The sequence below is a fragment of the Aspergillus heteromorphus genome, assembly GCF_003184545.1.
Source record: "Aspergillus heteromorphus CBS 117.55 chromosome Unknown BO70scaffold_29, whole genome shotgun sequence".
Taxonomy (NCBI): Eukaryota; Fungi; Ascomycota; class Eurotiomycetes; order Eurotiales; family Aspergillaceae; genus Aspergillus; species Aspergillus heteromorphus.
Genome location: NW_020290434.1, coordinates 357,842 through 378,030, shown reverse-complemented (window position 1 = coordinate 378,030; position 20,189 = coordinate 357,842). Strand labels below are relative to the sequence as shown.

The following is a 20,189-nucleotide window of genomic DNA, read 5'->3' as shown; positions in this document are numbered from 1 at the left end:
CATTTCAATCAAAAGAAGATGACGACCTTAGTTCCAATCAAGTCCTACTGATCTTCCATCCATCCACGCCCCACCTTTCCGTCTGGGCACGTCGGTCTTAAGTATATGGGACTGACTGCCAGTGTGATCTGGGGATCAGTCGTCCTGATCAGTAATCCCCTTCCATGCAGTCCCGGGACCGTATTTCCCGGCCCAATCAGGAACACCAGTGACTCGGACCGTGACTGTTGGATTTGACACTTGGGTCATGAAACTGAAGTGATTACTGATGTTCGCGACTACCCGGGATTTCCTGTTGCCGGATGCTGAGTGTCCCTGACGTTCGGTGACGCCAATATTGGTGGTTGTAAGACGCGGCAGCGGCATTGGGAGGAGTCGATCCTGCACGTCACACGGTGTCTGTATCGAGGACATGGACATGATATACATATACGTTCTCTCGGCGAATGATGCCGTGCGATTATGGCATCGGCTGGGCTTCTAGCGTGGAAAACGCCAGGGTGGACATCGCGGTAGAGAGATGGCCACTGGCACCTCCGCGGGAATCCGCGGTGGCATGGAATGGCGAGCTGAGCACTCGCTAGTGGCTCGGGGGTATATTGGGTCTGGGGATGGCGTCGTGGTTCCTTCCTTGGTATGATGATTTTAAGGATGCTGGAAAAGCATTTTGGATGGCATTTGGTGAACGGTTCTGTTAGGGCGTCGTGGGCCGAGGATCAAGGTAGGAGGGGAAAGGGCAGGGGGTGTATGTGTTTCTTCAAGTTGATAGTTGATGAACAGCGAAAGAGGATGGGGGGACAGGCTTAGTATGTAATCAATTCAATCTACACATGTACCTATGTCTATGATGGAAACTTCATATGATATATATAATCGACAATAGCACAGAAGGATTCGAAATTACCTAGAAAATGACCATAGACAAGGCCAAGTGAATGTTCCAGTGAATATCACCACGGAACAAAAAAACAAAGAAAGAAAGAAAGAAAAAAAGAAAGAAAGAAAGAAAGAAAGAAAGACACCAAGTCCACCTGCCACATCCCCCCAGGGACAACTGAACCGACAACTCCTACACAGTCCTCTCAACCCGGGGCAACTTCCACCCGCCCTGCTCCCCCAGCATCTCCCCCAGATACGCCGCGACGAGTTCATTCAACCCGACACCTCTAGCACGTCTCAGCCACTCTGCCATGCCGACCTCCTCAAACGCACACCCGACATCCTTCTCCAACGTCCGCTTCACATCATCCACCGGAACGACCCTCTGGCCGGACAAATGCACAAACGCGGTCTTGCTCTTACTCGTCGCCTTGCCCAAAACACCCCCGACCACACCCTCCGCGGCCTCCTCCACACCGATCAGATCGAACGCGCCCTCCCACGCCTTCATGCTCGGCACCGTGCGCATCTCCATCGACAGTCGGAGCACCGTATGCAGGATATCCAGCATCGGCGCGTCCGGACCCGTGATGCTCGACGGGCGGTAAACCGTCACGGACTGCGATCCTGTCCCCGCGGCACGCTCGAGCATCACCTCGGCTGCCCACTTCGACGCCACGTATCCGTCTACCGCTGCCGCTGTCGCGGAGCCGGGGCGGTGCGCGGAGAGACTCTCGGCGTGCAGAACAACGCCAGCATCCCCGGCTTGGGGTTGGGGTAGGAGCGCCGCGACGCCCGCCGTGGACACGAAATGGATCGGCACGGGGTGGGCGTCCACCTCGCCGCATAGGCGAAGGAGCTCGTGCGTGGACCCCACGTTGGCGTCGCGCAGCGTGGCGTAGGGTTTCAGGAAGGACACGTCCGCGCCGTTGTGGATGACGGCCGCGGCGTCGGCGAAAAGGAGCCGCGCTTCGTCGTCGCCCAGACCGAGACGCGGCTGGGTCAGCGATCCAGAGTGCAGGACTGCTTTCGGGCAGCTGGCTTCGAGGGCGCGCGCGGCGGCGGAGGTCCGGTTGCGCACGGCGATGCAGTGGATTTGTTGGATCTCGGGGCGGGACTGCAGGGCGCGCGCGATGGCGCGGCCGAGGAAGCCTGTTGCGCCGGTGAGGATGACGCTGAGGTTTCGGGTGGGGAGGGGCAGTTGGGAGAGATGGGAGGGGTGCAGGTGGGAGGCTGCGGGGGGGAGGGTTTCGGATTCCCAGTCAATGGAAGAGAAGGGGTTGACTTGGCTGGGAGGGAGGGGGGACGAGGAGGAGGAGGAGGAGGAGGAGTCTTGGATGGTCAGGGCTAGGCTCTCGAGGGTGTTGATGCGGAAGAGCTCGGGCAGAGGCATCTCGGCTCCCAGTTGCTTGCGGATTTCGGCCTGCAGTTTCAGGAGCAGCAGGGAGTTGCCGCCGGAAGAGAAGAAGTTGGAGTGTTTGCTGATGGCCAGGCCGGGGCGTTGGCCGAGCACGCTCTCCCAGATGGATTTCAGCTGCTGCTCCGTGGCAGTGAGGCTTCTCCCGTCGATGGGTTGGCTGCTGGGGATGCGCAGCGGAAGCGCATCCAGGGCGGGCATGTCCAGCTTGCCGCTGGCGTTGGTGGGGAGGGCGCGCAGGGGGATGGCTTGCGCCGGACGCATCGCCAGCGGAAGGGGCAGCGTTCGCAACACGTCCTGGAGATACTCCTCAGGGTTCCGGTTGCCGACGGTATTGGCCGAGGACAGCACCACGTAGGCCACCAGGAACTGCTCCAGATCGGCTCCGCGCACGCCAACCACCGCGTGGGAAATCCCTCCGCCGGCATGATCGAGAATGGCGTTCGACACCTCGCTCAGCTCAATCCGCATGCCGCGCAGCTTGATCTGCGAGTCCTGCCCGATCCGCCGCAGATAGGCGACATGGCCGTCGGCGTCCATGCGGCCCATATCCCCAGTCAGATACCATCTCGTCGATGCCCCCTCCTGGGACAGCAGAACGAACTTCTCGCGCGTCAGGGCCTCGTTGTTCAGATACCCCAGGCTGCTCACTGCGCGGCCATGCACGGCAATCTGACCCGGACAGCCCAGCGGCACGGGGCTGTTGGTCGAGTCGTCCACCAGCATGACGGAGTATCCGGGTAGGGCTCGGCCCATGGGAATGCGGGTCTCCGCGTCCAATGTCTCGTCCAGGTAGTCCACCTCTCCGATGTTGCATGCCACGGATATTTCCGTCGGGCCTAATGCACTGCGTCAGTCACCGGGCCGGTTGCTAGAAGGACAGAAGGGGAGGAGGTACCCACCATAAGCATTCATCACCTTCAGCCCGCCCGTCGGCTTCAACTGGCGGAACCACAGTCTCAACTGCGGTGTGAAGGCTTCACCACCGCACATCGCCACCCGCCAGGCATCGCACTTGGCCAGCGCCTCGCCGCCGTACTGGAACAGCACCGCGTACTCGGAGGGCGCCATGAGGGTCAAACTGACCCGTTCGCGCTGCATCACGGCGGCGATCTCGCCCATCTCGGAGCGGTTGCTCGACATGACCAGCTTACCTCCGTTTGCCAACGCATAGAAGATCTGCGCCAGCGAGGCATCGTATCCCAGGGCACTCTGCTGCAGCACCGTCTCCCGGCCCAGGCCCATGCCTGTCGTCGCGGCATGCACATGTGCGAGGAAATTGCCATGCGACAGCATGATCCCCTTCGGACGACCGGTCGATCCACTGGTGAACATGATCATGGCCAGGTCGTGCGATGCCGGGTAGGCGGCCTCGTTTCTGGATGCTGTTCTCGGGGGCGCTGTGGTTCCCGTCCACGGGCTGATATCCATCACCTCGCCTCCGTCAACGCCAGACAACAGTGCACGCGCACGTTGCCCCGCCTGCGCATCGCAGATAACGATCCCCACGGACGCGTCCTGGACAATGCCCGCGAGTCTCTCATCCGAGTTCCGTTCATCCAGGGGAACATACACCGCCCCCGCGCGGAGAAGCGCCAACAGGGACAGCACGGAACCGAGCGAGGGACCCGCCAGCACACCGACCCGGGATCCCTTCACCATGCCATGCCGCTGCATCAAAACGGCCATAATACCCTGGACCCTGTCCATGACCTCCGCATAGCTGCACTCCACACTGCTCTCTTGCACCGCCACATCGGCCGCAAACCGACTCGCCTGCGCCTCCACCCTCTCCGGCAGCGTGGCGGGCCACTCCCCGGCCCACCCGCTCCCAACCCCCAGGCCCGTCCCCTTCTGCACCATCTCCCTTGGGAATGCCCGATGCACCCCGAAAGGCACGCCAGGGTCCTGGGTAAGCACCTCCAGAAAGTGGGTAAAGACACCCAGGAACCCCTCCCCGGCCACGACATCATACAGCGCCGTCTGCACCGACAGGGTCAGGCCGGCGCGCCCATCCTCCTCGTCGATGTTCATGATGAAGTCGAACGGATGCCTGGCGTCCTCATACGCCAGGAAATCCAGCGCCACGTCCTCGCCCACGGACTTCTGCTTGAAGGCGCCCATGCGGTAGTTAACCAGGACCTGGAAGAGCGGCAGATGCGTCGTGGACGATTCGATCCCGGAGTCGGCGAGGATCACGTCCAGCGGGATACCACTGTTGCCGAGGGCGGAGTACACCAGCGAGCGGGTCTGCTGGAGACGCTCCGCGAAGGTCTCCCCCCCGTGCGAGTGGCGGAACCACAGCGGGAGAGAATCCAGCATCAGACCGATCGTGTCGAGGTGCGCGGGGTCGGACCGGTTCGCGTCGGTGATTCCGATGCACACGTCCGTCACGTTGAGCAGCCGGTACAGCATCACCTGCAGCGCGGCGAGGTAGACGTGGAACGTCGTGCTGTGGTTTGCTGTCGCGACGGATTTGATCCGCGATACCAGCGACCGGTCGAACTCGATGAAGTGCTCGCGGACCGAGTACTGCTGCAGGGGCTTTCGGTCGGGCACGCGTGCGAACGGGAGGAGGGGGATAGGGGACGGGGCGGACGGGGTGAACTGGTCCTTCCAGAACGTCCGTTTCTTGGTCTGCGAGGGGGAGGTCAGGTCCGCCTGTTGCTTGATGGCGAAGTCGAGGTAGTCCGCCGCTGGGGAGGCGGAGGTGGCGGTGGAGGTGTAGAAGCGCTCGACCTCTTGCAGGAAATGTTGCCAGCTGACCCCGTCCACGATGATGTGGTGGTATCCGAAGATGACGGTGTGGTAGGTCGCAGAGTGTTGGATGAGGGTGGCGATGAACACGTCGCCGGCGCCGAGGGCGTACGAGTGGCCGGCGATTAGGGCTGTCTCGTGGTCCACGGCGGCCGTGTCGTCGGGGTCATGCACGATGTTGAGCTTGAAGCGCGAGGTGGCCGATACGGCTTGCATGGCCTCGCTGGAGGAGTGCTCGTCGGATTCGGTGTAGAAGCAGGTGCGGAAGATGGCGTGCTTGCGCACGACAGACTGGATGGCCCGTTCGTAGCGGTCGACGTCCAGGGGCCCACGCAGTCGGTACGACGTCGTGCAGTTGTAAGTCGTCTTGTCGTCCAGCAGCAGGAAGGGAAACCACATGCGCGCCTGGCCGAAGGACATCGGCGCAATCTGCTCCAGGCGCTCGGGATCCGCGTCGTCGGGCTCCGAGCTGAGGTCTGTCGAAGGGGCGAGATGGAGGGAGTTGAACAGGTCGGATGCCGCACTGCTGGTGTCTTCCTCGGTGGTTGCGTCCTCGTCGTCGTCAGTCGTGGCGGTCTTGCGGCTTTCTTCGATCTCGACGGACACTTCCTGGCATACTGGACAATGTGTGTTAGTACCTACAGGACAGGACAGAACAGGGGAGGGACTTACGTGTCGCCAGAGACGAGCCACCCAGGATCTTCAGGACCGGCATGTCCTGCTTAACCTCCTTGAGGAACCAGGACCGAATATCCACCGCCGCCAGCGAATCCACGCCCAGATCGGTAATGGGCATATCACTCTTCACACTGCCAGCGGGCAGCCGCAACATCGACTCCAGGAATCCCGCCAGAGCCGTCTGCAGCGTCTCGGCAATGCTCTCTGCAGTCTTACTCTCCAGCAACAACGCCTGGACGGTCTGCGCACCGCCGCCTGACCCTGCCCCGGATCCCGCGGAAGCTCCCCCATCAGCGAGGAGCCGGTGGTGCGCGAACTTCGGATCCTGATACCACGGCAGCGGCACCTCCGCATTCGGGCTCCAGCGCTGCAATCCCGTCGAGATCTGCGAGGGGAACGCGCTCCCGGCATGTCCGGTCAGGATCGCCTCGACGAAAATCTCGTGCACGTCCCGCTCCGAGATGGGCAGGTAGCCCTGGCGGCGCAGGTTCTGGTAGATCTCGGCCCCGTCGACCCGGTTGACGTACCCGATGCCGTACAGGATGCCAATGTCCAAGACCGAGCCGGCCAGACCTCTGTTGCGGCGTTGGCCAGCGACGCCCGCCATGTACTGTTTCGTGTTTGTCAGTGAGATTGTGCCACTGGGGAAAGAGCTGGGTGGGGTAGGAATATGTCTCCGATTGAAACTCACCATATTCGCGGCCGTATAGTTGGCCTGTCCTGGGTTACCGCCCAAGCACGTCAACGACGAGAGCATGATGAAGAAGTCCAGGCCCGGGTCGCAGAAGACATCGCTCAGATTCTGTGATCCGACCGTCTTGGGGTCCATCACTCTCTGCAGACTTTCTAGAGTCATGTCAGCGAACAGTCCATCGGACAACAGCATGGCCCCGTTGACCACCCCGCCCACGGGAGGGTGTCCGGTGGCAGGGTCCTTGAGGGTTCGTTCCAGTTGGCGAACAGCGTCGAGGCTCGTCACATCAAGAGAGGCCAGATGGACTTGGACACCCCGAGTGCGGAGATCCTGAGCCCAGCCCTCCGCCTTGACGGGGTTCCGGCTGGCAATGACGAAGTGTCGCGCCCCGTGCAGCGCCATCAAGCGACAGAGACTTTCACCGAGATCTCCAGCCAGGCCGACGAAGACGTAGGTCCTTTCTGGCGAGAGCACGCTGGCGGGATCGATGGGTCGGATGCGCGAGGGCAGCTTGTCGGGTCGGGTCCAGTCCACCAGAGTCAGGATGGGCTGGGGGTGATCTTGCCCTACTAACTCGGCCACGGGGCGGATGGCCGTCGTGCCCACCTGGGATGGCTTGGTGCGCAGCCAGTCTTGTGTCAGTTGCAGTGCCACCGTGTCAACGCTCTCGGCCGTGACGCTACTCGACACCCCTGCCAGGGACGATGCCGGTACGATATGTCCGTACGAGGAGAGAGCACCAGCCAGGGGAGAGCCAACGCTCAGGTCAAATATCGACCCAAGAGTCGCCGGGAGAGCGGCCCGCAGAACGCGCTGAGAGGAGTGTGGATGGACAAAGAGGAAGCGATCATCCTTCAACGCCAGCTCCTGGGAGCTGGTGACATAGTGGCAGCTCCGCTGGCCGTCTTTCTCGAGCAAGAAGTCCATGGCAGACGCAAAAAGAGAGTCGGCCTCCAGCACCGCCAGGGGTAAGATCGGGTTTCCAGTCGCCAGAATCCGGCTGGCGAGGGTGATCCTCAAGAGGAATGCCGCTGCAGAGGCATCATCCTTAACGTTGTCATCGATCTCTTGAGTCCAGGCCTGCGGAACGGTCACCCACGAGGAGTTCTGAGGTGCCAGGAACAGGACGTGTTTCCCATCCTCACGGACACCCAGTCCCGCCATCAACGCGCTGCCATCCCCATCGACCTTCAGGGCCGCGAGGCTGTTATACAGAGTCTTGACACGCACTGTCTGCCCGTCACTCACAACCTCAGTCTGGCTCTGCACCGAATACACCTCCTCACCCCGTTCCTCCGTCACCAGCAACTCCACCGGCGCCTTTGCGTCTCCGCCATCCACGTCGCGAGTAATTGTCCTCCGCGCGGAATTCAACCGGTCATTCAGTCGCGGGATCGGCACCACCCTGGGAATCAGGAGATTTCCATCCACGAGACGCAGCTCCGACTCATCCGTCCACGTCAGCCCCTTGGTGCCCTTCTCCGACGCATACGCCAGTCTCAGGAACGATGCGGTCACCAGGTCCTCCACCCCAGTGAGGGTATCGAGATCCAAGAACTGGAGTTCCAGCTGCGGAGTCTCACTCTTCACCGTCCGGCCGAGGCCCATTGACGCAGCGTGCCACGGATTCTCTGTCATGGACTGCTGCGTGAGCCACAGGACGTAGCGGTTAGGACTGAAGATGGCCTGCAGAGTGGGAAGGGAGCTCGCGCTGATGTCCCGCAAGATAGGCTCGTCCAGGTCAGCTAGAAGAACGGTGGATTGAACGCCCGCGACGTCCTGGGCGCGCAGGTCTTCCAGACTGTCAGCGACCAGAACCTGGCATTGGCTCTGAGATAAGACTTCCTGCATTCGCTGCACCATGCCGCGCGTCTCCGGCTTCCTGCCTCCGATGATGAGCACCTTTCCGGTGATCCCAAGCAACGGAGCATGTTGGATAGGCGACTGCAGCATAAGAATCTCCGGACTGGTAGCCTGGGCGACGGACAGCGACATCCCCGTCCGGAGGGAGCGGTGGTGGTGGACGGGGGCAGAGAACCCGCATTCCTCGAAGGAGACGCCAGACGGGGTCGGGGCTTGCTGGTCGGCAGTGTTGCCGCTGCGCAGCAGTCGAAGCAGACGTTCCTGCATCATGGCGCCGTCCGAATGAACAGCGATCAGGAACCCTCCCGCATGCATCAGACCGCGGACGGCCGCGGCCTGAGCTTCCACCCCGGCGCCCATCCCACCCATCCTTGATATGACAACAAGATCAAAGCTCTCTTCCTGCTGCTGGAGCCCCAGCCCCGGCTCATCCTTCTGTATCTCCACGTGAGAAACCGTCTGGGGCTGGGAGCGCAGCATCTCGCGCACTAGCGGGGGCACCGCACCCCCTGCGGACCGGCATATGTATATGACGCGTACTGCCGACCCAAACCCTCCAGAATGGAGCTGGTGAGGGGCTCCGCACCGCCGAGATCGATCTCAAGCACATTGATATGCGCATGGCGATGGGTAATGCGGTCAACCACATGGGTGAGGGATTTCAGGAACGCAGAGACCTCCTCGCTCTCGCGCAGGATCTCTTTCGTCACACCGGACATCAGCCCCGGCATGACATCGCCACAGGCCTTGAGTAGATTGAGATACCGCTGATGCGGAGAGGCAGCGATGGCGGCCTCCAGCTCTGGGGTTGCGCGGGACGGATCCAGATACGAGTCCGAGATCATCGCACATAAGTTTGCCAGATCCTGATTGACGGGGATGTCGCCTGTGGACTCGACCGGGTCAAAGCCCGTCCATGGGTCCCGCTTGTAGATCGTCTGCAGGTACAGCTCGCGGTCATCCGCGCTGCTTGCCGTGGCGAAGGACTGCACGGTCAATCCCTGGATCTGGATCTCCATCTGCCCCGTCGCGTTGTAGATCTCCACGTCGCCGCGGAAGCTGGCGGGGCCTTTGGTGGAAGTCCGCTCGAACCGGGTGACGGTTGCTTCGACGTCGAGTAGGTGGCTAGTGGTCGGATCGACCTCGCAGAGGGCGGGGTTGAAGCGCAGGCGCGCGATGCTCTGAGGCAGGAACGATGTCCAGAGGGTCCTGGCTTGGTTAGCTTATTCCATACGCTGGGTAACAGGGAAACGCTCACCCGTCTGCCGGTGCAGCGATCGCGGCGAAGATGGTCTGGCAACATGCGTCCAGCAGAGCAGGGCGGACGGACAGCTCTGACGGATCCAGCGGATGGGGCTTCTGCAGCTGCGCCGAGGCAAAGTTCATGCGACGATTTAGGCCAACCAGGGCGCGGAAAGGCTCGGTGTAGGCGAGGCCGATGTCACTCATGGACTCGTAAAACGCGTCGAGGTCGATGGGCGTCGTGCTGGCAGCGTTCTGCACCCGCTGGGGGAGGGCGTTAGGGCTGGCCACGCTGGTGTCGACCACCACCCGCCCACTGACCGCAAGCTTGGTCGGGAGGTTACCCGATAGGGGCGTCCAGTTGAGGGTGAAGGTGGTGACCAGGGTATGTTCCGTCGACAGGACGGCATCGTACTGCAGACTGGCCAGGATCTCGATGCCCTGCGTGTCGTCCTCCATCGTGATGCCGTTCCGGATCAACAAGTCCTGGATCTCGACCATCCCCACATTCTTCCCATAGCCAGTGGCCATAGCCCGGGCCGCGTCCAGCGCCATCACGCAGTATGCTGTCGCAGGCACGATGATCTGGCTCTGGAAGCGGTGGTGCTGTAGCCACGGCAACATGGCGGGGGTCAGGATATTACGCCACCGGTACTCGGAGGGGGTGTCGTCGGGAGTGCGGATGCCCAGCAGCTCGTGCGGGAGGGTCGGGCGATTGAGATACTGCCTCATCGTGCGTGGTTGACGCAGGTGCGGTCGGTCGTGCTCCCATGGGTAGGACGGCAGGGCCCGATCCCTGACCAGCTTGTAGGAGGCACCCCCTGCCGTGCTCCGGGCATAGGCTGCCAGGTCGACGGCCGCAGGGCCGAGATAGGTCCAAATCATGCCGAGGGCGTCGGCGAACGCAGTGCTGTCGTCGCCGCCACGGTTCAGCACGCCCGAATAGGGCAGTTTCCGACCGATGGACTCCTGAATGGTCTGCATAGCCGGGCCCTTCAGGGCAGGGTGTGGTCCAATTTCCAGCACCAGGTCGAATGGCCCGTTTTGGGCCAGCACGCGGGTCAGCGCTTCGTAGAAAAGCACCGGCTGCACCATATTGTCGCGCCAGTACCGTCCTGAGAGCTCCAGGGCTGTCGGAGACCCGGCTGGGCCGTATACACTACTGACCCAGGGACATTCGGGTTTGGATAGCTGGGCGTTGATGCCGCAGGCCTTGAGCGATTGCAGATAGGGGTCCGCACAGGGGTCCATATGATGCGAGTGGTACGCTGTATCGACCTTGAGCAGTCGACAGAAGCGCTTCTCCTCGTCGAGGAGGGCCTTGGCGCGATGGATGGCGATCTCATCACCACTGAGGGTGACACTAGCGCCGCCGTTGCTAGCTGCGATGAAGACTCTTCCGGCCAGATCGACATGGCTGCAGAAATCCAATGCCTCATCGACGCCCATTCCGACGGCCATCATGGCCCCCGAGTCTCCGTTTGGACTGCGGGCCAGCTTGGCGTGCACACCACGGTAGTAGGCGATCAGGATGGCGTCGCGGGCTGTGAGAGAGCCTGCGGCGTAGGCGGCGCCAATTTCACCGGATGAGTGGCCGACGACAGCGTCGAGGTGGACGCCAGATTGCCTCAGCAGGTCGACCAGGGCGATCTGAATGGCCGTGCATAGGGGCTGGGAGAGGCTGGCTTCCTGGAGACGCGACTGGCCTGGTGGGGCCAGCAGCTCGGTGATGAGAGACCAGCGGGGAGGGGTGGGACATCCCTGCAGCACCTCGTCTAGGGCTTGCATAGAACTGCGGAAGGACGGGGAGGTCTCGAGGAGCGCTTTTCCCATGGTGGGCCATTGGGCACCCTGCCCCGTGAAGATCCCCAGGATCCGCGTTGCGCTCTCGCCCGGCTTGGTCCGCACCCCGATGTCTGAAGAGGACTCTCGCGCGGCAGTCAGCTTGCCTTCCATGCTCTGGATCAGGGCGTCGATGCTATTTGTTGGTGGGAAGGAGAGTTTCTGGGCGAGAGGCGAACGACGGAAGGCCAGCGTATGAGCTAGATCGTTCAGTTGGATGGCCGGATGGGTGGCCAGGTATTCGCGGTACCGATCGACCATCTGGACGAGAGCCTGATCTGAGTTGGCCGAGAAGACGAAGGGCAGGCTCGCTGATGTGGACGGAACTGCCAATGCCGTCGTCGCTCGGCCGTGGATTGCCGGGTCGTACTTCTCCAGAATGGCGTGCGAATTCGTCCCCCCGAAGCCGAACGAGTTGACGCTGGCTCGTAATGGCTGTCCGGGCTCTGTCGTCGGCCAAGGAGTCAGCGCTGTGGGAATACATAGGCGTTGCATAAACGGGGCAACAGAAGGGTTAACGTTGTGGAAGTGCTGGTTGGGGGGGATGACGCCCTGTTGCAAGGCCATCGAGGCCTTCAGGACGCCCGCCACCCCGGCCGCGCCCTCCGTATGCCCGATGATCGTCTTGATTGAGCCGACAAGCAGGCTGCCTTCCACCTCGTTACTCGAATCACCTGGCATCCCGAAGAAGGCGCGGTGGATGGCCTCGGCCTCCCGAGGATCTCCCGCCTGTGTGCCTGTGCCGTGGGCTTCAAAGTACTGACACCGGTGGAGGGGATTCTGCGGGTCCAGCCCGGAGCGGTAGTAGGTATCGCGGATCAAAGCCGCCTGTGCATCAGGGCTGGGCATGGTGATGCCTTTGGTGCGGCCGTCCGAGTTGACGCCCGTCTCGCGGATGATACACTCGATCCCGTCGCCGTCCGCCAGGGCCTGAGACAGGGTCTTGATGAAGAAACATCCGGCGCCTTCGCCACGCGCATAGCCGTTGGCAGAGGCATCCCACATCCTGGACTGCCCGTCCGGGGACAGCATGTGCAGGCTGGATTCGATGATGAAGGTGTCGGGGCCGAGCATGATATTCGCTCCAGCCACGCAGGCCAGCGAGCATTCGCCGGAGCGTAGACTAAGCACGGCCTGATGCATGGCTACCAGACTTGACGAGCACGCCGTGTCAATGGTCATGGAAGGACCGTTCCAGTTGAAGAAGTAGGACAGGCGGTTGGATACCAGGGACCGCGAGGTGCCTGTTACCGTGTACTGGCTGGCAGTGACATCGTCCTTGCCCGTCATCAGCTCATAGTCGGCCGTCATCAGGCCGGCGAAGACGCCCACTTTCTTCCCCGCGCAGCCCTGCAGGGTCAGGCCGGCTGACTCCATGCCCTCGTAGACGACCTCCAGGAGAATCTTGCTCTGGGGATCGATAGCTTCGGCCTCCTTGGGTGTGATGCTGAAGAAGGGGGCATCGAACATCCGCACGTCCCCATCCAGCCAGTAGGCCTTGGGAGCATTGGTCGTCCCATGATGCTCACCGATGGAGTGATAAAAACCGTCGATATTGAATCGGTCGGCGGGAGCTTTCTTGGAGAGGTCGTAAGGGTCGCAAAGCAACTGCCACAGGTGGGAAGGGTTCTTGGCCGGGCCCGGATACCGGCAACTGCTGCCAATGATGGCGATGGGCTCCGATGGAGACGAAGGATGCATTGGTGTAGGAGGAGAGAGGAGCTGACAGCAGGGGGGCAGGGGGGTATCGTATGAGAATCGTATGATCTGAGATGCAGGACTTTGGAAGTCCGGGGGTATATAGAGGCGGCTGTCCTGCTGGAGCTGTCTACTCACAGAGGTCGTACGGAATCCATTGCAAAGGATCCGTTGCTTACCCTCTGGACTCAGCCTGATCCATCGCCGACGGGTGAGGATGCTGAAGTTCTGCGCCATGCAAGCCCCGAGGACGCCGACGTCAGCGCCGAACGAAACTCCGACGAGTGCCGTGTGTCTGTCGCTGTTGGAACCACCGGAGTCTGGACATGACGATCTAAAAAAAAAAAAAGAAAGGATTGAGGAAGAGAGCGATGACAGGGCATCGCCGAGGAAGTACAAAATCCCCCATCCACACTTGACGAAACCCTCCCTCGCACCCACCCACGACGGTCTCTCCATCCAACGCCCCAAGCATGACCGGATTCCACATTTTACCACCTGGCTTGTCCAGTGTGCTGCCCATTGTTCTGGCCGCTGTCGGACTTGCCTGGCTTACCTTCCGACGCATCTCATACGGCATCGCTTCCAGGAGGTTCGCCGCCGAAAATGGCTGTCAGCCAGTGCAGGTGCGCTATCCGCAAAACCACTTGCTGCTCGGCCTCGACTTTGTCGTCGACAACGTCCGAGCGATGCGCGACAAGCGCTTCCTGGAACTGCTCGTCCAGCGCCATACCAGCGCGGGGCCCACGTTCTCCGCGCAGGCCATCGCCCGTCGCGGCATCTTCACCGTCGACCCGGCCAACATCAAGACCATCCTGTCCGTGCGCTTCAAGGACTACTCGCTTGGGGAACGCCAGTCCATCCTGGGTCCCCTCCTGGGACGTGGCATCTTCGTCACGGACGGTGAGGAATGGTCGCATTCCCGGGCGCTCCTCCGGCCCAGCTTCGTCAAGGACCAGGTCGCCGACCTGGGGCTGGTCAACAGTCACATCGACGACCTGCTGCACCGCATCCACACGGGCGAAACAGTCGACCTGCAGCCCCTGTTTATGGACTTCACTCTCGACTCCGCCACCGAGTTCCTCTTCGGCCACTCGACCAACACCCTGGGCGGGGGCACCCCCGAGGACTGGGCCTTCAGCCGGGCCTTCCACACCGCACTCAAGGAAATGGCGTTGCAGTTCCGCTTCGGGCCCCTGCGTCGCTTGCGGCCCATCAAGCGCGAGGCTGTGGATGCTATCCAGGTCTGTCGCTCCTACCTCGACCAGTTTGTCGACGACGCCATGGCCTTCCGCAGCAACGCCGACCACAAGTCGCGGCTCACTCAGAGCGACAGCCGCAACATCTTCCTCCGCGACCTGGCCACCTCCGACGCCAGCAACGAGAAGATCCGCGACGAGCTCCTGAACATCCTCATCGCCGGCCGGGACACCGTCGCCAGCCTGCTAGGCAGTCTGTTCCACCAGCTGGCCCGTCGGCCGGAGATCTGGAACAAGATCAGGGCCGAGGTGGCGGAGCTGGAGGGCAAGAAGCCGTCGTACGAGGAGCTGCGCAATCTCAAGTACACAAAGTATTGCATCAACGAGGGTGAGTCTGATCTGTCTGCGGAGATTGAGATCTGATGGATGGCTAACCGGTCTGGTCCAGCCCTCCGTCTCTGGCCGCCCCTCCCCAGCAACGCCCGCGTCGCCGCCTGCGACACCGTCCTTCCCCACGGTGGCGGTCCCACGGGTGAAGACCCCATCCATGTCCCCAAGGGAACAGTCGTCATTTACACGGTCTACGTGATGCACCGCCGCAAGGACCTGTTCGGCGAGGATGCCGATTCTTTCCGCCCGGAGCGATGGGAAAATCGGAAGTTCTCCTGGGTATGTTCCCTTCGCAACCTAGGGGGTGGATTTTTTTTTTTTGCTAATGATCATAGGAATACCTCCCGTTCAACGGCGGGCCCAGGATCTGCTTAGGACAGCAGTACGCACTCACGGAGGCGTTGATGGTGGTCACTCGCTTTGCGCAGGAGTTTTCGTCCATTCAGAGCCGTGACCCCATGCCGTGGACAGAGAATCTGACCCTGACGGTGTGTCCGTCGGGTGGCGCGAAGGTGGCTTTGTTCCGTTAGAGACGCTTGCTGGCTTCTTGAGACAGGGTCCTGACATAGAGAGTTTATTGGAGTTGTAGTCCTGCTGATGGTGGGGGACTCGACGCGTTTGATGGGCGGGTCGTCAATGAATAGAATGAATACATCTTTTGCGCACCCAAGTCTTCCGCGTTCATTTTCCCAACCACTCCTGTTTATCCGAGAAAAGATATTTTCTCGCTCGCACGTGAACTGTAGGTTATGGAGTCCGGATGAGTTAGAGAACCACCAATTTCGCACAGGCAAGGTGACCTTGGCCTGTGTCCAATTGCCCCGGTCGGAGTAACCAGGACGGACACATTGCCTTTCTCTACCATGTGCACATCGAATGAATGAACCATATCTTGTCCTCTTTAACCCTTCAGCTATGCAGTCCAACTATATTGATCAATCTTCGCACAATTCGCCCTCAGCTGTACATCTCCCTCCGCAGAATCCACATGGTCATGGTCAAGACGGTTTTCGCAATCTCTTCATTTCTACCAACTCTCAAGCCCTAACTAATCCGCCCCGCCCAACCCCATCCGTTAGGACCACCTCCGACTTAACAACCCCCCCCCTTCCCCATCCTCCCCTATCTTCATCCTCCACCATTTCCCCTCCACTTCCATACCCTTAAAAAACATCACCACTCCCTCCTCAATCTCCTCACCCCCTCACCCCCTCACCCATCTAAACCCTCACAAACGTCGCCGTCGCACAAATAAACAACACCCAAGCCGGCAAATTCACCACCACCATCCTAGTGCCATTATTCCCCAACCAACCCCTCAGCGCATCCTCATTCGCCTTGCCCACATTCGTCTTGGTCGAGATGCGCGCATTCCACATCATCGAATACGCCCCGAAATAGAAGTGCAGGATGGACAACACCCCGCCCAGGGCGTAGAAGGTGCGGGTCTGCGGGTGCAGGCCGTCGCCCGCCGCCGTGAAGGCGTTGATGAACGAGAATGCCAGCGCCAGCGGGTAGCCCAGGAAGATGACCCATTTGGTGGGGCGCGCGTAGGCGGCGAACCAGTCGACCACGACGTGGGCGGACAGGTGGCCCGGTTTGGCGAGGAGGGGGGGCGTGAGGAACGAGCCGAAGGCGTTTTGTTGGTCCCACGCGCACATGAGGGAGCCCGAGGAGATGATCAGCGGGGCCAGCCGGAGGAGGGCGAGGCCCAGTCGCGGGAGGGTGAGCGGGGTGGAGGCGTAGTTGGGGTCCGACAGGGTGGTGGGTAGGCTGCTCATTGTGGTGGTGATGTTGCTGGTGAGCGGGGTTGTGTTGGGGAGGTAGGTGAGGATGGTTTGGAAGATTTGGGACATTGGAGGTTGGTTGCGTGGGTGGTTGTGGTGTGTGTGGTGTGGGGTAGTGTGGTGATATAGACGGCTGGTCGGGGAAGGGAAGGGAAGGTAAGGCAAGGCAGTGGTGGTGTGGTGCGGCAGGGAACAGAAGTAGAGATGCTCAGGTCTACAGGGCATCAGGGTTCGGAGGACTGGCAGGGCTTCGGCTTCGGCTTCGTCGGCGTTACGGGGCTGATGGGATGCATGACTGCAACCCCGAGGGCAACGCCGGGAGGGAATGATATGATGAAACACCACTCAAGCGCAGAATCTTACATTGGCGTCAATCGGGGCAGTGTCAGCCGCAGGTAAGCCCGACAGGTCCGGGAATAGGCCCGACGGTGATCTCATGGACGTATGCAATGCGGATGCCACGCGGTGCAGCGGAGTCCCGAGCGCTTCATGCGCCACCGTCGATCTTCGATGGTGCAACGCCGTCTCCTGCTTACGGAAGTGAAGGAAGGAAGGAAGGAAGGAAGAAGAAGATCTATAGCATTCCCGACTGTTCCAGCGACCGCCGAATGCGTGCCACCGTCTGCATCATATCTCTATGGCTGGCCTTAAGGGCCTGTAGTATGCTATCCGAAACCTCGTCCCACGGGTCACTCAGCGGTCGATGGCTGTCCGGGCCATTGACCGGCCCCGGAGGGTAGTTGACGGCGCTGACCGTGTCGTGCAGCCGACCGAGCAGCGTCTCCGCCAACTGGATCATGAGTGTAATCTGTAAACTGGACGAGGAGTGTAAAGAGAAGGCACCAAACGTCATACCCGGAAGGTGGATGTCCTCCGGAGCGCGCCGTTCCTGGATGCATCGTTCGAGGTGGTGGAAGGTCTTGGCGTAGATGTTCAGCACGCGCAGGTGACAGGAGAGTATCAGTATAGTGGTGGCCAGATCGAGGTTGCGTAGCGGGGAGTGTGGCGAGGGGGCCATGTACGAGCTGGAGCTGGTGCTGCTGCTCTGGGAGCCCGACAGGACGAGCTCGGGGGGTACGTCCATTGCACACGTCGAGGCGTGTCGCGTCAGTCGTCCCAGTCGGTCGATGGAGCGAACACTCAGCAGGTCAAGCAACTGCTGCGAGAGGAGAAAGGTCTGGTCGATCCCGAACCCTTGCTCGATCGGGTCGGATCTCTCGAGCAGGGCCTGTGCCTCCAGGCTGCTGATGTACGACGCGTGGTTCAACAGCCGCAGGTTGATATCGGATATCTGGCCTATCCAGTCCTCTGTGTTCTGGCCCCTGGCCTGCAGGTGGAGGTTTGGGATGGGCTTATCGTCGGCGGAGAGGCCGAGGCTGGGGGTCGCTGCTGAATGTCCTGCACCAGGTTAGCATCTTCAGGTTCCACAGCCAGGGGGGGACATACTACCAACAGGACTAAGCTGCACCATGCCAGGTGGAATGCCCGGCGAAAGTGAGCCGGTGACGGCGTTGAGCTCGAAGGCCAGATCTACCGGGTCGGACAGGGCATCCAGGTCATAAGGGTCGAGGCCGAGGCCGGTTGAGTCTGCGTCCATCAGATGGAAACCACCAACGGTCCTAGACAGGGAGAGCGTCCATACTGCGTAGTTCCGGCATCAGAGGCCAGGAGGATGTCAATACATCGTCCTCTTTGCCACTGGGGGTGCCATCCTCTCTGCCGTACTGGACCGATTCCACGGGCTGTTGGTAGGGCGATGCAACCGTACTGCGTCGGGATGCAGGCAGGCCTGCGTTCTGCTTCTGGCTGTTCTTGGGGGGGCTGTAAACACAATCCAGGTTGTCCCTGGTACAACGCATGCAGGCTTTGGTCGCTCCGATGGTCTCGTCCCTCCTACACCGGAGCTTCTGGGTGTGACATCGGTCGCAGGCGCGGCGAGTCTTGGGCCGTTGCTGTTCCATTGCGGCTCGAGAATAACGGTTTAACCCCCTCCCCCCCCCCCCTTCTTGAGACCTGGATCCCTCGACATCTCGACTAAATAAGGCGGCCACTCTGTCTGTCTGACTCCATGGCTCCTTCAAATCCTCCTGACGACACAGTAAGATCAAGATAACTCCGGGCTACCCTAGGCTGATGTGAGAAAGATAAAGAAGGATCTCTGCGCTCCCGCCATCGACAGGACGATCCGCAGTGCCGTGCAGCTTGAGGGCGTTATTGGCCCCGCTGCGCAGCACAGACCCCAGAACGGATGAGCCACGAGTCAGAATAACTACTTACTAGAACTGCGGGCCGTATTACCGGGGTCAATTTTGGGGGCCAGCCTCGATCAGCCAACCAACCAAGGAATCGGCTTTCCCATGGACTTTGTCACTCGAGCCATACGGTAGGCTGCCGTCTCCCGCCGCCAATAAAACGGCCCGCCGGCCCCAACAACCCCTCGGGGGCTGCCGTCATCGCAATCCCATCCACTCCGTCAGGGCCAGGCCCGCTCACTGGCTCGCAGGAATTACTGTTGCATCCATAGTATCTAGACTGTCTAGTGTCTAATATCCACGTCAGTGTGAGGGGGAATTGGCCCGCATTTCCTCCACGGATTCACTCTTCCGTGCACAACGCCTACCCTACCTATGAATATTACTGGGTGGCTTACCATTTACCCACCGCTAATGCAGAGCTTGATGATATGGGGTGTTAGTCAGGACCGGATTCAGAATCCTATCGCTATATATCCAGCAAGGGCTCCACACTAAAACAAATCATGTTACAGCCCGCCACCTGACCCCGATCCCTGCACACACCATCCATTAATCAATCAATCCATCCATCCATCCGTCCACCGCCTATTTCGCATCTCCCTCCGCGGTCGCCGCAGCAGGAGCCGCCGCAGGAGCAGGGAAGGCCGACTTGACATCACCCAATTCCGCCCAGGACGGGTAGGTCGATTTCCCATCCTCTCCGATGTGGATGACCTTGCCGGCGTCGACATACTGCTCGACCCAGCCGAAGGTGGCGACGGTGTGAATGAGGTTGACGTAGGGGCCTTCGGAGGCCTGGAGGGCGCGCCATTCGGGATCGGCGCCGATGGAGCCCATGGCGGCGAAGCTCCGGAAGTAGAACTCCACAGTCAGATCATGATCCTGTAGTGGAGGGATCGTCGAGTGTTAGGTAATCTGGTGGAGGGAGGAGGGAAGGCGAAGGATTGCGCTGAAACCAGACGGGGGAATACGCACGTCGATGACCCAGCCACGCTTGCCGCGACGGCTGACTTCTTCTAGGGCTTCGCGGAAGGCGGGGGGGGTGTAGACCTGATCCGATCCGCAAACGTGCGATTGGTTAGGGTGGATTGCGGAGCAATGGGGCACTTTGGTTGGGGTGAAGGATTCTCACCTGCTGGTACTTCTCGATGCCATGCTTGGCGGCCATAGAGGCAGCCTTGGTCAGATATTCACGGGCGAACTTCTCCCTCTCTGCTTCGGTGCTCTCCAGCTGGTTGCGGTAGATCTGGAGCGTCAGGCGCAGAAGACGACCGGGGGCGGCGGTAGAGTTGGTCATGGTGAAGATGGACAAGGGCGGATAGTTGGATTTCGTTGGAATCACGCTAATAGATCCTGTGCTGAGGCCATTGACTGCCCTGGAGGATCCGAGTTTAAATGAAGCTGTTGAGGACGTAAATCGGACTTAACCCGGAGATGTTATCGCCTAACCCCGTGGAACAATTCTCTCATAAACCCAGCCTGTGCCCT

At 60.7% G+C, this 20,189-nt stretch overlaps 5 protein-coding genes across 5 annotated transcripts; 1 reads left to right on the top strand and 4 right to left on the bottom strand.

The window, feature by feature from the left end:
* Nucleotides 1-1,069: 1,069 nt before the first annotated feature.
* Nucleotides 1,070-13,073, bottom strand: BO70DRAFT_343322 (uncharacterized protein; the record flags this gene model as incomplete). The annotated part of the gene is made up of 7 exons (XM_025541416.1): nt 1,070-3,135; nt 3,199-5,670; nt 5,726-6,384; nt 6,472-8,768; nt 8,795-8,974; nt 9,188-9,497; nt 9,547-13,073. The coding sequence occupies 7 exons, from the start codon at nt 13,071-13,073 to the stop codon at nt 1,070-1,072; spliced, it is 11,511 nt and encodes a 3,836-aa protein (XP_025396128.1).
* Nucleotides 13,074-13,303: 230 nt separating this feature from the next.
* On the top strand, nt 13,304-15,580 carry BO70DRAFT_365322 (cytochrome P450). The gene is made up of 3 exons (XM_025544038.1): nt 13,304-14,657; nt 14,718-14,938; nt 14,995-15,580. The coding sequence occupies exons 1-3, from the start codon at nt 13,544-13,546 to the stop codon at nt 15,187-15,189; spliced, it is 1,530 nt and encodes a 509-aa protein (XP_025396127.1). The 5' UTR covers nt 13,304-13,543; the 3' UTR covers nt 15,190-15,580.
* Nucleotides 15,581-15,879: 299 nt separating this feature from the next.
* Nucleotides 15,880-16,594, bottom strand: BO70DRAFT_365321 (uncharacterized protein; the record flags this gene model as incomplete). The annotated part of the gene is made up of 1 exon (XM_025544037.1): nt 15,880-16,594. The coding sequence occupies exon 1, from the start codon at nt 16,513-16,515 to the stop codon at nt 15,880-15,882; it is 636 nt and encodes a 211-aa protein (XP_025396126.1). The 5' UTR covers nt 16,516-16,594.
* A 197-nt stretch (nt 16,595-16,791) lies between these two features.
* On the bottom strand, nt 16,792-18,407 carry BO70DRAFT_399638 (Zn(II)2Cys6 transcription factor domain-containing protein; the record flags this gene model as incomplete). The annotated part of the gene is made up of 4 exons (XM_025546874.1): nt 16,792-16,974; nt 17,066-17,844; nt 17,893-18,033; nt 18,089-18,407. The coding sequence occupies 4 exons, from the start codon at nt 18,405-18,407 to the stop codon at nt 16,792-16,794; spliced, it is 1,422 nt and encodes a 473-aa protein (XP_025396125.1).
* An 879-nt stretch (nt 18,408-19,286) lies between these two features.
* BO70DRAFT_382206 (uncharacterized protein) lies at nt 19,287-20,044 on the bottom strand (the record flags this gene model as incomplete). Its single annotated transcript, XM_025545523.1, has 3 exons — nt 19,834-20,044; nt 19,677-19,751; nt 19,287-19,583 (listed from the first exon to the last, which is right to left on the bottom strand). The coding sequence occupies exons 1-3, from the start codon at nt 19,996-19,998 to the stop codon at nt 19,287-19,289; spliced, it is 537 nt and encodes a 178-aa protein (XP_025396124.1). The 5' UTR covers nt 19,999-20,044.
* Between the last annotated feature and the right edge of the window lie 145 nt (nt 20,045-20,189).

Coding starts and splice junctions, on each gene's coding strand:
- BO70DRAFT_365322 (XM_025544038.1), top strand. CDS start 13,544: ATGACCGGATTCCACATTTTACCACCTGGCTTGTCCAGTGTGCTGCCC. Junction 14,658..14,717: donor AAAGTATTGCATCAACGAGG/GTGAGTCTGATC, acceptor GGTCTGGTCCAG/CCCTCCGTCTCTGGCCGCCC. Junction 14,939..14,994: donor AAAATCGGAAGTTCTCCTGG/GTATGTTCCCTT, acceptor TAATGATCATAG/GAATACCTCCCGTTCAACGG.